Consider the following 14,177-nt stretch of genomic DNA (forward strand, 5'->3'; position numbering starts at 1 on the left):
GGTACGTTTCTCCTGTACTAAGAGTTTTTTTTTCTTAAAAGCATATGCGGGAGACGGGGGGGAAAGAGACGGAAGCAAGGTTACGCGCAAATGCCCAGCCACCCTGCCCCCCGCCCTCCCCCCCGCACATTTCCCCAGAAACTAGGAGCCATAAACAGCGCAAACATTAGTCGCTTAATCAGTGATCAAAGCTCTTCTACCGACAACGTGGGTGGCTCTGAAAAGAGCCTTTGTGTTAAACAAGCGCGACCGTTCCCGAGAGTAGCTTAACCGCCGAAACCGTACAGAGTGCGTCCCTGGCGCTTCAGGGCGTACACCACGTCCATGGCCGTAACCGTCTTGCGCTTGGCGTGCTCCGTGTAGGTGACAGCATCACGGATCACGTTCTCCAGGAACACCTTCAGCACGCCGCGCGTCTCCTCGTAGATGAGGCCCGAGATGCGCTTCACGCCGCCGCGCCGAGCCAGGCGCCGGATGGCCGGCTTGGTGATGCCCTGGATGTTGTCGCGCAGCACCTTGCGATGGCGCTTAGCGCCCCCCTTGCCGAGCCCCTTCCCGCCCTTGCCTCTGCCAGACATGATCGCACCACTCCCAAGTTAAGGTATGTGTGGCGGGAAGCAGCGACCGTGCCCGCTATATATCGCCGGCGGTCCGACCTGATTGGGGACTGCGGGGCGGTGGGGCAGCCCAAAGGCGGGCTCTTCTCCTCCTCCGCTCCCCCCCGCTCCCCGGGGACGGGGACGTTCGCGCGCGGGCGCCGCCGAGCGGGGCCGGGCCGGGGCAGGGCGGCAAGATCCCGGGCCCGGCGCGGGCGCCGCTGCAGGAAATCCGCGGGCAGCGGCTCCCTCTCGCGCCGCCGCGCCCGGCCCGGCTCCCCGGCGCTGTCCCTGCGGCGCTCGGTGCCCGCGGCCTCGCCCGGCCGCCGGCGGGGGGGCGGGAGCCGGGGGGAGCAGGGCCCCGGCGGGCGCCGGCTGGCGCCGGCCGCGGGTCTGCAGCATAATCCGGCCAATGGGGGCGCGAGTCCGGGAGCGCCGCTGCCCCGCCCCCCGCGGAGCCTCCCCGCCCCGCCCCGCCGCCGCCATTTCGCGTCGCTCCAACAGAGGCTCGGGGGGCGGTGGTGGCTCCTCGGCTCATCCGTGTTTTTATAAATGAAGCTTAGTAGCGTGATTAATTGATCTTTCCTTTGTGATTTTTTTTTCGTTCGTGTGATTTCTTTCTGGTTTAACTCCTTTGCATCACCCACATTGCTGTGAGCCTCAAGCATCAAGTAGCCTTTTTTTGTTGATTGGAGTGAGGTTCCTGTGAAGAAAATCCTTTGCATGTCAATACAATGAATGTATGCAAAATAATTTTCCAGATTGCTTCAAATGTTTTATCAATGTGGCATGTATATGTTCATTTTCAGCTACATACTCATACCTGACATATACATTTTGTTGATACACAAAATGTCATAGTTTTCCTTTTCCTATTATTTCTGCTTATAGCTATGTTTTTGGAACACACTTTTTTTGTTTCTATTAGTTGCATTTATGTAGCCACTGTCACAGGGAAGAGCACATCATTGTAATGATTCATCTTTTCCTCATTGTCTTTGGAAATCTCAAGTCATTAAAAGTCATCTATTTCAGAAAATACAGTACAACTCCCCCCTCTCCATTTATCCTTTTATTCCAATTCATAGCTTTTCCACTGCCATGATTTCATATTGCTGAAATGATTTGGCCCGTGTGTTTATAAAGTACCTAACTTATTAGAAAGTCTTCAGATGATAGTGACACTCAACAATTTAAAATATAAAGATAGAATACTTGTACTTCAGATGGCTAGGTATATGGCATATAATACAATTAGGTTTAATGTTTCAGTCTCAACATCTAAAAGGTCTCCCAACAGCTACCAACAGCCTTCAAAGGAGACTCCTCAGATTTGATTCGAAGGTGCATCACACACTTAGAAAATAATTTGCCAAAATAATCACATCCATGTAGACAGCTGTGATTCAGCATTAGTATATTTGGAATAACCCTAATGCCCTATGCTAAACGTGTTCCGTTGATGGTTTAGCTGTTCTAGGACTTTTTCCTGGGACCCCTCCTTGGTTCTTTTCCCTGTTTCTCACACAGTGCAATACACCCACCTAAAATGAAATGAAGTTCAGAAATCGAGATAAATCATCTAACGTCCATTCTACTGGTTTTAAAAGCCCTTTTTTCTCCTCTGTTTGCTTTCTTTGGATGATTTTTTTTTTCTCCCAGGAGCCTTTGGCATCAGCAGTGTACTCAGTAAGCCAAAGCTGATGCACAGATTGTTCACTTTTCCTCATAAGATATATGGTTCTCCAGCAGTCCTGGCTGAAGAGGCCACAGAATGTGAGATAAGGGATAAGATATGGTTTGTGAATTCCATTTTTCCTGAAGCCAGTCTGGGCAACAAGCACTGACAGAAAAGAATTATGTTTCTGACTTTGGATTTCAGAATGAGAAAGGGTATATTCTTGAAAAATCTGTGCAGAGCCCACCCAGGAGCTGTAGTGGCAAAACATTAACATCAGATTTGCCTTTATCATGGATAAGTGTCTTTTCATTGCCTCTTAGGAACTTCCAGCTGGAGGAGTTAATGGAACTGATGCAAGCTGCCAGCTTGTAAGACAAGATATTCTCCTGCAGGAAACACCACCAGGGAAAAAACAGTGCCCTGCAGTTCAATACATTTAGTAGTGTGAAGTGGGCTGGTCGCTGAGACTCCTGAGTTGCACTGGAGCTGCTATTGAAGCCTTTTCTCTGTTCTCTGCCTTCAGACTCAGGGTTCCGAACTAGAAAGGTTTATTTCTATTGGACACTCCAAGGCCTTGGTCAATCACTAGCATCTCCATTGTTTTTAAAGCGGGATGAATGACCTTAAGAACTTCCTGTCCACTTCCTTTCATGAACAGTTTTTTAGATTATCAAGAGATTTAATGAAAACCTGATTTCTATGTCCCTATAGCCTGACCATGCCAACAATGCAATAATCTCAGCTCCTCCACCATCACTTCTAAAGTTTCACCTTCCCTTCTTTTCAAGAACTTCAGTTTCCTTTATAGACATCTACTAATCTTCTCCCAACTGCCTTCTGCCCTCATTATTTTGCTTTCAGCCCTCTCCAGTTCTTTCTTAACCATCTCTTTAAGAAGTACATCAGAACTAACTGGCCTCCAGTTACGTGCTGATTTTTCAGTTGACAGGCTAAAACCAAGCAGTAGCTATTCAGGTCGTATCAGTCCCCTTTACTCAGGGGAGGGTCTAATTTGGATTTGTTCTAACTCCTTACCTGATCTTCACAAAACCTGTTGGAACTGAGTCTCTCTCAGACCTAGATTATCTGTCACTTTTGTCTGGAACTGACCAAAAGACTCAAATGAATTATCGGGGAGCCCGGGCCACACTGTCCAGAGTGGTATGTCAAGTCCCAGACTTTCATAGATGTTTGCGAGAAGAACTGCCATTGCCAAGGAGGGGTTTCTCCATGGACCACTTTTTCAGGTAAAGTTTATGCCAAAAGGAAGCTGTAAGGATCACAGCAAATGCAGGGATTGTTTAATGCTTAGAAGATGGAGCACCCCGGCTTCTTCTCTTGCCTTGCTGAGAAAGAGAGAACTGTCTCTAGGCCTCTCCAAAAGGCAGATGCAGCTCCTGCCTGCCTTATTGGGCTCTGTCCAAGCTGGTCCAGAGGTCAGTGGCAGCCGTGGGGGAAACAGAGCAAACAGAGGTGGGTGAACACCCACCCTGTTCCCTGACCCTGGCAGGAGGAGGAAGGGGGGGCATTAAAGCAGAAGGTTGGAGCATCAGGGAGGCAGCACAAAGCTGCTCTCCCCAACACTGATAGCTGCTTTTGTGTCTCCCCAGCTTAACTGCTGAGCACAGCAGGGACACTCACTGACAAGCCTTTCAGGGAAGGTGAAAGGCCTCACCCTGTCCTCAGCCTTCCTTCAGACGGCAGTATTTGGAACAGTAGGCTGGAAGTCTTTGTGTATCCAGCACTGTGCTCATGCGTTCAGCTAAGAAAAAAAGAAAAACAAAAAACAAAAAAACAAAAGCAAGAGCAAGAGCAATCTGATGAGAGAAGGGATATTTTTTTATTCTTTGCGCCAGGATCTCTCACATTATCCTTATTCATATTATCTCCTTGAGCACTTGGTTTTGTTGTGATTTTAGCAGTCTTATTCATTTTAAACTACAGTTACATATGCCAGATAGGAGGACTCTTCTGCCCATGCCATCTGTCTCCTCTGAAACCAAGTAAGTCTATAGACTCTGAATGGCCTTTAGGGCCACAAAAGAATATAGCACCATTATAGCATTAGCTATGTGATGCCAAGTTATCCAGTCCTAACTTCATGCTCTCCTTTACTAATGAATGAATGTATAATTGTAATTGTACAATGAGCCACAAGGCATTTTAATAATAATAATAAAAAAAAACCCTCATAAACACACCTTTGTTTAAACATATAGAGTAACACTCCATCAAAGAGCATTTATTCTTCTATCATATCAGAAAAAAACTTAATACATTAGAATTCTTAATATTGTTAAATCGTTACAGTCTTTTGAACAATTGCATTTCTGTTTGTGCAATTAACAAGAAAACAGATTGAATATCTGCTTTGTGATAAATTCTGAATTCAATTTTAAATACATATTTAATTTTTATTACCAGAAATATCTTGCTTTCTATTTAAATTCATCTAATACTTATTACATCTCAAAAATGTCCACATTCTTTCTTCCAATTCGCAAATGAGATCACAACTTCCATCTCATTTAACATTCTGAAAGACAAACCATGTACATGTGGGCCAGAAGAATTTATTTCAAACACTATTAACAATGATTAGTATCCCAGACCCTGAGTAACTTTTTGGGTTATATTTGTTAGAGAATATTGGACTGAAGCTGTCTAGAATTAATTGCTTAGCATAACTTGCTTAGCATTAGTAGCTAAATTTGCTGAAGCCTTAGGCCTCAAGCTGTGAATTTTTACCTAGATAAGTAAAAGGGGGCCCCAGAGCCGGTAAAAGCTGGAGGGATAAAGAAGTTACACGGACAGCAGGAGTAGCAAACCTTGAAGATAAGAAAAGAAGCAGCCTGCCTAGAGACAATGAAGGGGCCCAAGGAAGAAGGGGAAGACCCCAGACCTAATTATTACTATTGGTCCAAACTATCGCTTAAGGGGTGGGGAATTTAGATTGTAAGGGTATAATTGCCCAGGGATTTCTTTGTTCAGGGTCCCTCTTCAGAGGCACCCAGCTCGAGCTGTAATTACCGCATGTGTATCATTAAATTTTATTTCTCTCCAATCTGACTTTGAACTTCTGCCTCAGCAGGAACCTAGGGTCAGACCCTGTTACGGTGGCCGGCAAGCCTAATTTTCCATAACATTTTTTTTTCTCCTTTACATTTAAATCGTGACTGTTATAAACGTAGGCTATTATATAAAGTATACAAATATATATATTTTTATATTTAACAGAAGAAGAAAAAACTTGCATTTTTCTCTGGCTGTATCTAGAGAAAATGATGATTATCACGCTGTATATGTCCACATTTATCTCTACAGCTAGCTAGACGGCCTCAGGCCCAGAGGGGCGTATGCACCCCGGCGGACTTGAGGACCAGGCAACCTCAGGCCTGTTACAGCCCTCCCTCCCCTCTCCACCCCCCGACAATCGCTGCCACCGAACCCTAAACGATTGAAAGAGTTCGTTTTGATTGGTTGACATGATTGTAATCGCTAGCCAATAGTAGCATGGAATTTGCAAAGGACCAATCGCAAAGAGCTTTGTACAAGAAGTAACGTCACTGGTGACGTTATCCAGTAGGAACGCTGATCGCGGAGGCTTCAGATTTGCATAAGGCCCCTATAAATAGGGGAGTAATCGCATTAATAGGTACTTCAGTGCTCCACTGGGATCCGTGAGTTCTCGGCATGCCTGAACCAGCCAAGTCGGCGCCCGCGCCCAAGAAGGGCTCTAAGAAGGCGGTGACTAAGACGCAAAAGAAAGGTGACAAGAAGCGTAAGAAGAGCCGCAAAGAGAGCTACTCGATCTACGTGTATAAGGTGCTGAAGCAGGTGCACCCGGACACGGGCATCTCGTCTAAGGCCATGGGCATCATGAACTCCTTCGTCAACGACATCTTTGAGCGCATCGCCGGCGAGGCGTCGCGCCTGGCGCACTACAACAAGCGCTCCACCATCACGTCGCGAGAGATCCAGACCGCCGTGCGGCTGTTGCTACCTGGCGAGCTGGCCAAGCACGCCGTCTCCGAGGGCACTAAGGCCGTCACCAAATACACCAGCTCCAAGTAGAGCGTCCTGGACCATCAGTTTTAACCCAAAGGCTCTTTTAAGAGCCACCTATTTTTTCAAGTAGAAGAGCTGTGTTACTTTATTGTTCGTGAAAGGTATGTAAATAATTTTTTTGTAAACAACTAGAATGTAAGTACTTAACTATTTCAGTAGTTAAAAAGTAGCTGTTTGAAAGTTTGGAGAGTTCTGAACTGGATGAAAAGTAGCAATTTATAATAGACGTACTGAGCTATATTTAGCTATTAATGTTACCGATTCTGGACTTGAATGCGGCAAAGAAAACAAGCAACTTTTTAATTTTTGTGTTTCTACTTTTCTGTTTTGAAATCTGGAAGTCTCTCGGGGGAAGGTAGGTAGTGGGTTTAAGTCCCTGTTGCTTTATAGTTTAGGCAGAAAACTTCAATTGTTACTTAAGAACACAGGTCGCTTTCTGAACACTGCAAATATTCACCCAGGAAGAGAAAATCTCATCGTTTCTGTCCTTAATGAATACTTAGAAAGCAGTTACTGAATCCAAGTCTTCTAGATGCTTTTCTTTTACTGCGGTCCAATGTACTATCCTCCCGATCACCTTTTTTTTTTTTTTTAATAAAGAAGCTGTTAGTATTCGAAAATTTGGAGATAGAAAAGGAACCTTCTTTACAAATTGTTTTCTGACTTGAAACGCCGGTCCACGAAGTCTGTAGGTGCTGGTTCTCTTTTTTAGTACGTCCCTAGGCTCATGCCGGGAACAATCTATGTGCAGAGAAGGGGGAGAGGGGAAGGATATGAGAGACTAAGGACACAAAACTTCCTGGCGCACCTCTTCAGTACGAAAATAGAAATTCCGCCTGAGGAAGCTGTGCTACCGGACAGCGTTTTTCTGCTGGCTAAAGGCAGAGCAGGGTGACTGCGCTCCGCTTCCCCCCCCCCCCCCCCCCCGCTAGAGCGGAAGGCGCTTGCTCTGCTCGAAGGGGAAAGGGAACAGGCCCGACCGGGGGGGGGGGAGGGGGCGCGGTTGCCAACACTGCGTGACAGGGCGGGGCTGGGCGGCCGGAATGGACCAATCCGAGCTCAGCGCGCGATTTTTAAATTCCCCCTGGTGTCCCGGAGACGGGGAGCTCGCGGGACTAGGGCCGCTCCTCTGCACCGCCCCTCCCTGGCAGACGCCGTGACGCACCGCACGCGGAAGGGACCGCCGAGAAATTAAAGTGGGGGAGGGGCGGGGAAAACGCCACTATCACAGGCTCCTGATTTACACGTAGTAAATAAAACACTTTCTGGAAATCCTTATCTTGCCAGCAAACTGTACCAAAAGCGCCTGAATTCCGAATATTTTCTTTCTCGCGTAAATCCCTCTCCATTGTATTTGATTTTGATTCTGCAGTAACTGCAGTGTTTCAGCTCTTTTTGAGAGTAAGTGGGTGGCTCTTAAAAGAGCCTTTGGGTTTATTTAAAGGAGTAGACTCTACAATTTTTTCTAAATAGTTTTACTTCTTTTTCGGCGCCGCCTTCTTTGCCTTGGCTGCTTTGGGCTTGGTTGCCTTGGGCTTGGCAGGCTTCGGCTTCACTGCTTTCGCTTTGGCCGGGCTTTTCGCTGCCTTCTTGGGGCGGCCAGCCTTGGCTGCCTTCTTAGGGCTCTTGGCCGCTTTCTTGGCCGCGGTGGCAGCCGGCTTCTTTGCTTTCTTGGGGCTCTTCTTCACCGCCGCCGCCTTCTTGGGCTTCTTGGCGGCGCTCGCGGGTTTCTTGGCCGCCGGTTTCTTGGGCTTGGCTGCTGGTTTTTTCTTGGTTGCCTTTTCTTTAGTCTCACCCGGCTTTTTGTTCAGTTTGAAAGAACCGGAGGCGCCGGTACCCTTAGTCTGCACCAGGGTGCCCTTGCTGACAAGGCTCTTGAGCCCCAACTTAATGCGGCTGTTGTTCTTCTCCACGTCGTAACCGCCAGCAGCCAGCGCCTTCTTGAGCGCAGCCAGCGAGAGCCCCTTGCGCTCCTTGGAGGCGGACACGGCCTTGGTGATCAGCTCGGTGACGCTGGGGCCCGAGGGCTTGCGGGCTTTGGAGCCGCCTGCCGCCTTCTTCGGCTTCTTGGCGGCGGCCTTTGCCCCGGGAGCGGAGACGGCGGGAGCGGCAACAGGCGCGGTCTCCGACATAGCGGCGAGCGTCGTCCACGAATCAAGGGAAACCACTGGGCCTGGAGCAACTCAGTGGCCTCGTATTTATAGAGACGAGCCGCGCGCTGATTGGTGCGTTGCAGAGCCCGCCCCGCTGCACGGCAGAAAGGTCCCTTCTCGCCGCTCATTTTGTGTTTCTTAGGAGTCAAAAAAGCGTGTTTTTTCCAGAATTTCTGCCACCGAATCACCCCAATTCGCAGCGGCGTGAAAAGGGAAGACTGCTTTTCTGCTCGGCAAAGTTTCCCTTCGAAGAGGCAAACGGTGAGTTAAGAAAGAGTCGATAAACCCTGAGTCCTGGACCTGGATAGACCTCGGGAGACAGAAACTTTTGTTTTTCCTTCTAAATAAAATCTGCGACCTGCACAACTAAATCTCCAAACTAATTAATTATTATTCTTTAAAGGGTCTTCTCTAAATCTGAACTGAAAACCAGGAATTTGAACCGATATTTTAATCGTAAATTGATTTCAAAGAGAAGGAAGTAACACAGGCTCATCTTGAGCACTGAATATGGATTAGAAATTAGCTTCTTTGTCCAAAATCCTTTACCCTTTTAAAAATAATTAAAATAAATTAAATTAGTACATTATGTAACAGGGCAGAAAGCAGATTAAAGATCTGTGAAGGACTGTTTTTGTCCTAGAAAGAGATGACTTTTTAAAGTAGAGCAGTTAGCACTATGTTGCTCTGTGTGCACAATACAGACATGGTTACCTATTGCTGTGTTGCAGAAGCATTAATTATCTTAATATATTAGGTCACATCAGAATTTCACACCGTTTTCACTATAGATTATAATCAATACCCTAACACTTTGTATTCAGCAGTGTTTTTATTTTGATCCAATTCAGTTGGTGAAAATCTGAGTCATCCTTATCTAAGGAGACACTGCTGCAAATGATTTTCCATGCATCTACACCATAAAACTTTACCAACTTATCATTTACATTTCTCCTTTTAAAGCAGAATGCTGAATGTTATAGTCACGTTGTGCAGTGATTGATTCCTGCATTGGAAGTAAGATTTAAAGTAGCACGTTTAACTCTGAAGTATCTATTATTCTAAAATGACTGGCTGCTAGGAAGAGAGGGAAAGCCTTCCCATACACTTTATGAAGACCACATTTAAACCATTTAAAAACACAGCTTATTTCTCATAGCATAAACAACTAAAAAAGGTCTTCTCTGATATTTTATTATTGTCTATGACTCTTCTTTTTTAGAAAGGCTGACTGAAATCTGCTTTTTTCCTCTTGCTATTGTGTTAGTGGTGCTGCAATTTCATGTTCATTTTCAAGAACTATTAGAATGTGATTGTTGTCCTATAACCACTGATCTTCATGCCTATTTTAGCATCTTTGTTATTCAGTGCTATATATAGCATTGAATCAAAACTGGCAACAGTCCTTTTAACCTTAAACTGCCTGTCAAGTCATTACAAATTATTCTCAAATTTATGCAAACTCCAGACAGCGGACATGATAGTTCAAAGCAATGAGTAAACTGTATTAAAAATTAGCAGTTCTGAATGCCCCTTGTTAACAGAAAATGACAAAATCCATAACTTGAAATTTGTTTAGAGGTGGGCAGGGTTGTTTTGAATATCATTAATGATTTCTTTCATTTTGCCATAGGACTAAGTTGAAAGAGGGAAGGATTGCTGGATGCATGATTCTTTCTTGCAGCAATACTCAACATTGTGTCTTTCTTATTCTTACCAGAGCAAAATAATTCCTTTGATACAGAGTAGTTTTTTGTTGTATGTATTTCCAAAGGTTAACATGTATAATTTTCAGTCTATTTGAAATTCGATGTTTCACTTTTATTTCCTTGTCTACAAGCTAGACACTTAAAACACCTTATTTTTGACAGCAAAAACAGAACATACAAAATAAAATTTTTTCTTAAGTTCTACAGCTCCTTTTATGATGGAGTGGGTGGCTCTAAAAAGAGCCTTTAGGTTACTTTTGAAGTGGAAACGCTCCTCTGCTGAGTTTTACTTGCTCTTGGCCTTATGACTCTCAGTCTTCTTGGGCAACAGCACCGCCTGGATGTTGGGCAGCACGCCGCCCTGCGCGATGGTGACCTTGCCCAGCAGCTTGTTGAGCTCCTCGTCGTTGCGGATGGCCAGCTGCAGGTGGCGCGGGATGATGCGCGTCTTCTTGTTGTCGCGCGCCGCGTTGCCCGCCAGCTCCAGGATCTCGGCCGTCAGGTACTCCAGCACGGCCGCCAGGTACACCGGCGCGCCGGCGCCCACCCGCTCCGCGTAGTTGCCTTTGCGCAGCAGCCGGTGCACGCGGCCCACGGGGAACTGCAGCCCGGCCCGCGACGAGCGCGACTTGGCCTTGGCCCGCGCCTTCCCGCCCTGCTTCCCGCGACCAGACATAGCGCCCGACGCTCCTCTACAGTCACTACCGCCCAGGCCAATGTGAAATCAGCGTAGCACCGCCCCGCGCCCGGCCCCTTTTATAGCTTCCCTGCGCGGACCGGCGTGCCCCGCGATTGGCTGCACCGCGCCTTCGCTTGGCGCGTCCAATGGCGCTGCGGATCCAAATCCACCCAATGGGGGAGCAGGTGGCTGCCCCCTCCTCGCACGCTGCCCCCCGTGCGCAAGGGGCGGGCGGCAACGCGCACGCCCCCGGGGGGCGGGGGGGCAGACGGGTGCAGTGCAACCCCTCCCCCCCCGCCCCCTCCATTCGGCTCCGCTCGTGGCAGCGCCCCGCCCTCCCCGGCTGAGAAACCCAACGGCCACCGCCCCGCGTGGGCGGGGTTCGCGACGCCATCTTGGTGGAGGGAGGGTCACGGCCCGCACGGGGCGAACGGGAATGTGCGACCGCCTCGGAGTGACAGAGGGATCTTCTGCTAGCACCAGCTTCATCGTTTTGGTGATTATCCTACCATCCGCCCGTATCTAGCGCTTCAGAAATTCTGGTAGAGTATCAGAAAGACACTTTTTTTTTAATACCAAAATACACAGGTTCTTTTTGGAAGGTCAAAAGAAACAACATTTGCAACCCAGTCCTACTGAGATGTGTACGATACCAGACACGAACATGTAACAGAATTAGCTTATTTTGTTCCAGAAACAAACTGCTGAAGTAGTACTCTAATCAAGCTAATATGTTATTTTTGAGGCTATTCGGCAAAGCATCAGAAGTAAAGGCTGTGATGCTTTTGCTTCACCAAGATTTAGGATGTCCATCTGTTACTGGCTGGTGCTGTTTCGCAAAGAGATTCTTGTTCATTTCGCCTTTCCCTTTGTTCTAAGTTGTGTGGTTTCTCTGTTCCCTGACATCTCTCTTTCTTTAATCTGTTTCCAGCAAGGACAGACATTATCCTTGTCTAAGCCAGTGAATGAGTCCACGCTCTGGAATTATCCACGGCCTTCTGCTGTCCCCAGTGTTGCGCTGTCTTTTCATCCTGCTTCCCCCGCACCTCAGATGCCTGCTCTCACTGTTAACTGCACAGGGCAGCACGCCTCTCGCATCCGAGCATGCTCGCGGCCTGCGGGGTTGCTTTCTTTGTTCCCAACCTCGTTCCTTGATGCTGTTGCAGTCTAACTTGCGGTTCCCATAACGCATCTCAGCTCCTGTGATATGGGTATCATAAAATCATTTTGAAGTGAGCAACGTGGGTGCCAGAATCTGCTGCTTACCAGGGATACCAGCATTGCCATATAACAGGGAAAGGCAAAAACACCTGTTCCCACCAGGCCAATCCATAGCAGGATCCCCCCCACACACACACTCCCCCAAAAGACTTTTCAACTAAATTCTTCTTTCCAAGAGGTTACAATAATAGGAATTTTGATCTAAACTGTTCAGAGTATTTCAGCAAAAGGATCATGAACAAAGCCAAAGAAAAAGACATCTGCAGCACACACACAAAGTACTGACACAACTTGTTTATTTCTGGGCAACCAAGATCAATTCCCTGTTCTGAAAAATCTAATAACCTTTAGGAAGCACCTTTCATCAGCAGCATCATTCAATGGATTATGCCAAATTAACTAACCTCAAGAGTCCTCAGGCACTGATACCTCAGGCAAGTCACATCGCTTCTCGGTGCCTCCCCCCCCCCCAGCCTGCTTCCCACCACGATCATTACCTCTACTGTAAACAGCACCCAGAGCCACAGATGAAAGATGCTACCACAAAATCCAGGTGGTATTAGAAGAATCACAAAGCTCTGTATGAGCACACCACAAAAGCGAGATACAATCAACTAATGAAGTGGCACAGCTGTAACCATAAGATATACATTGCTTTATGCAGCTGACAAAGAGCTAGTGTGAAACAAAGCAAGCTTTTCCCAGATAAACCAGACTGGGTTTATGGTGCCATTTGTCCAGGGCTAAGAACACCCGTTCTGTGTTTGTAGAGATGGCATAACAGGAGCTTGTCTATGACCAGTGCAATCATGATATAAATATATAATTTTCAAAGGCTGTGTTGAAACATAGACAAAAGCTGTTTTTAAATGCCACATTTTCTTTTTTTAATATTTCTATTTAAATACTATAAATTTATTCCATTCTTCCTCAATAAATAAACTAACAGTAAGAAATATATATGTATTTCACATACTTTCTTATTAAATGCTTTTCTGCCTGGTCTCAGACTTCTGAGTCACAGAGCAGTACAAATACAAGGGAGCATTTCCTGTATTTGCTTGGCAGAAGTACAAGCACAAAACTTTACATAATTCAGCAAATGTTGAGCTGAAGCAAAGTTCGTTCACCTGTTCTTGTTGAAGGACTCCAGTCGCTCAGAGTCATTACCAGAGCCCAAAAATCCACATGTGGATAAAAGGAAACATTCATCTCGATGATCCAAGTAATGTCAATTTAGATATCAAATTGTTTTACAGTCATTTCTGACTGCTTTGACTGATGCTGGAGAAAAGGTTGCCAGCAATCCAGAAAGATCCCCTGGATTTGACATTCCTGCCATGGCCCATCATTTACGTGGCTGGTGAAGAAATAGTTTATTACATGAGTGAATGGACTGAAGCAAGGGCAACCATAGATCCTACTGCTCTGATAAAAACAGGAGTTTCCTGCTTTGTGCTCTTCGTGCTTAGAAATGTATTAAAAACAAGGAAGGGAAAAAATCCCTCGTACTATTTTAGCTAAAGAAAAAAGCAGACCAAGTCAGTAGGATGAAACCTCAGTCTCACATGCAGACAGTTTTTACACACATGCTCTCAGCTAGTCATACAACTCCCAAACTCCCATTTTTATCTGAAAACAAGAACACAGCTGCTGCTGGGACATTAGACAGGAATGCGAGAAGCCTCCTGTGTGAGGCTGGGCCCTACAAGAGGCAGGAGGCATCCTAGCCCTGGAGTCTTCCCCTGTCCTGAAGAGGACAGGAGCAGGCAACCACTCTGTCCCAAACAGAAGAGATGCCTTACCTAGAGGAGAATATGACAAATGGTACATAAAAGGTTTAAAAAAAAAAAATCAGACCAAAGTGGAAGAACGAATGGAATGAATCAAGTGATTCCTGCAGGTTATTAATATAATCACATGGCAGCTAGTGAGCTTTTATTGACTTTGGATGACAGGGAGAGAGGTCCTTTTCTCGGAATACAATTCCTATTCTCCTCAACCTATTTCCTGGAAGGGAGGGTCAATAATCCTATTAAACTCAAGGTCAGAGGTACCATAAACTAAAAA

General features: G+C 46.4%; 4 protein-coding genes across 4 annotated transcripts; 1 reads left to right on the forward strand and 3 right to left on the reverse strand.

The window, feature by feature from the left end:
* Positions 1 to 155: 155 nt before the first annotated feature.
* On the reverse strand, positions 156 to 725 carry LOC136991155 (histone H4). Its single transcript, XM_067289904.1, has one exon. It carries the CDS (start codon positions 576 to 578, stop codon positions 267 to 269), a length of 312 nt encoding a protein of 103 aa, XP_067146005.1. The 5' UTR covers positions 579 to 725; the 3' UTR covers positions 156 to 266.
* Positions 726 to 5,918: 5,193 nt separating this feature from the next.
* LOC106488341 (histone H2B 1/2/3/4/6) lies at positions 5,919 to 6,402 on the forward strand. The gene has a single exon (XM_013947193.2). The coding sequence runs from the start codon at positions 5,971 to 5,973 to the stop codon at positions 6,349 to 6,351; it is 381 nt and encodes a 126-aa protein (XP_013802647.1). The 5' UTR covers positions 5,919 to 5,970; the 3' UTR covers positions 6,352 to 6,402.
* Positions 6,403 to 7,751: 1,349 nt separating this feature from the next.
* LOC106488331 (histone H1) lies at positions 7,752 to 9,052 on the reverse strand. Its single transcript, XM_013947180.2, has one exon. It carries the CDS (start codon positions 8,475 to 8,477, stop codon positions 7,821 to 7,823), a length of 657 nt encoding a protein of 218 aa, XP_013802634.1. The 5' UTR covers positions 8,478 to 9,052; the 3' UTR covers positions 7,752 to 7,820.
* A 1,245-nt stretch (positions 9,053 to 10,297) lies between these two features.
* On the reverse strand, positions 10,298 to 10,998 carry LOC106488119 (histone H2A type 2-C). Its single transcript, XM_013946973.2, has one exon. It carries the CDS (start codon positions 10,881 to 10,883, stop codon positions 10,494 to 10,496), a length of 390 nt encoding a protein of 129 aa, XP_013802427.2. The 5' UTR covers positions 10,884 to 10,998; the 3' UTR covers positions 10,298 to 10,493.
* Between the last annotated feature and the right edge of the window lie 3,179 nt (positions 10,999 to 14,177).

This window comes from Apteryx mantelli, chromosome 1 (assembly GCF_036417845.1).
Source record: "Apteryx mantelli isolate bAptMan1 chromosome 1, bAptMan1.hap1, whole genome shotgun sequence".
In the NCBI taxonomy this organism is placed as follows: domain Eukaryota; kingdom Metazoa; phylum Chordata; class Aves; order Apterygiformes; family Apterygidae; genus Apteryx; species Apteryx mantelli.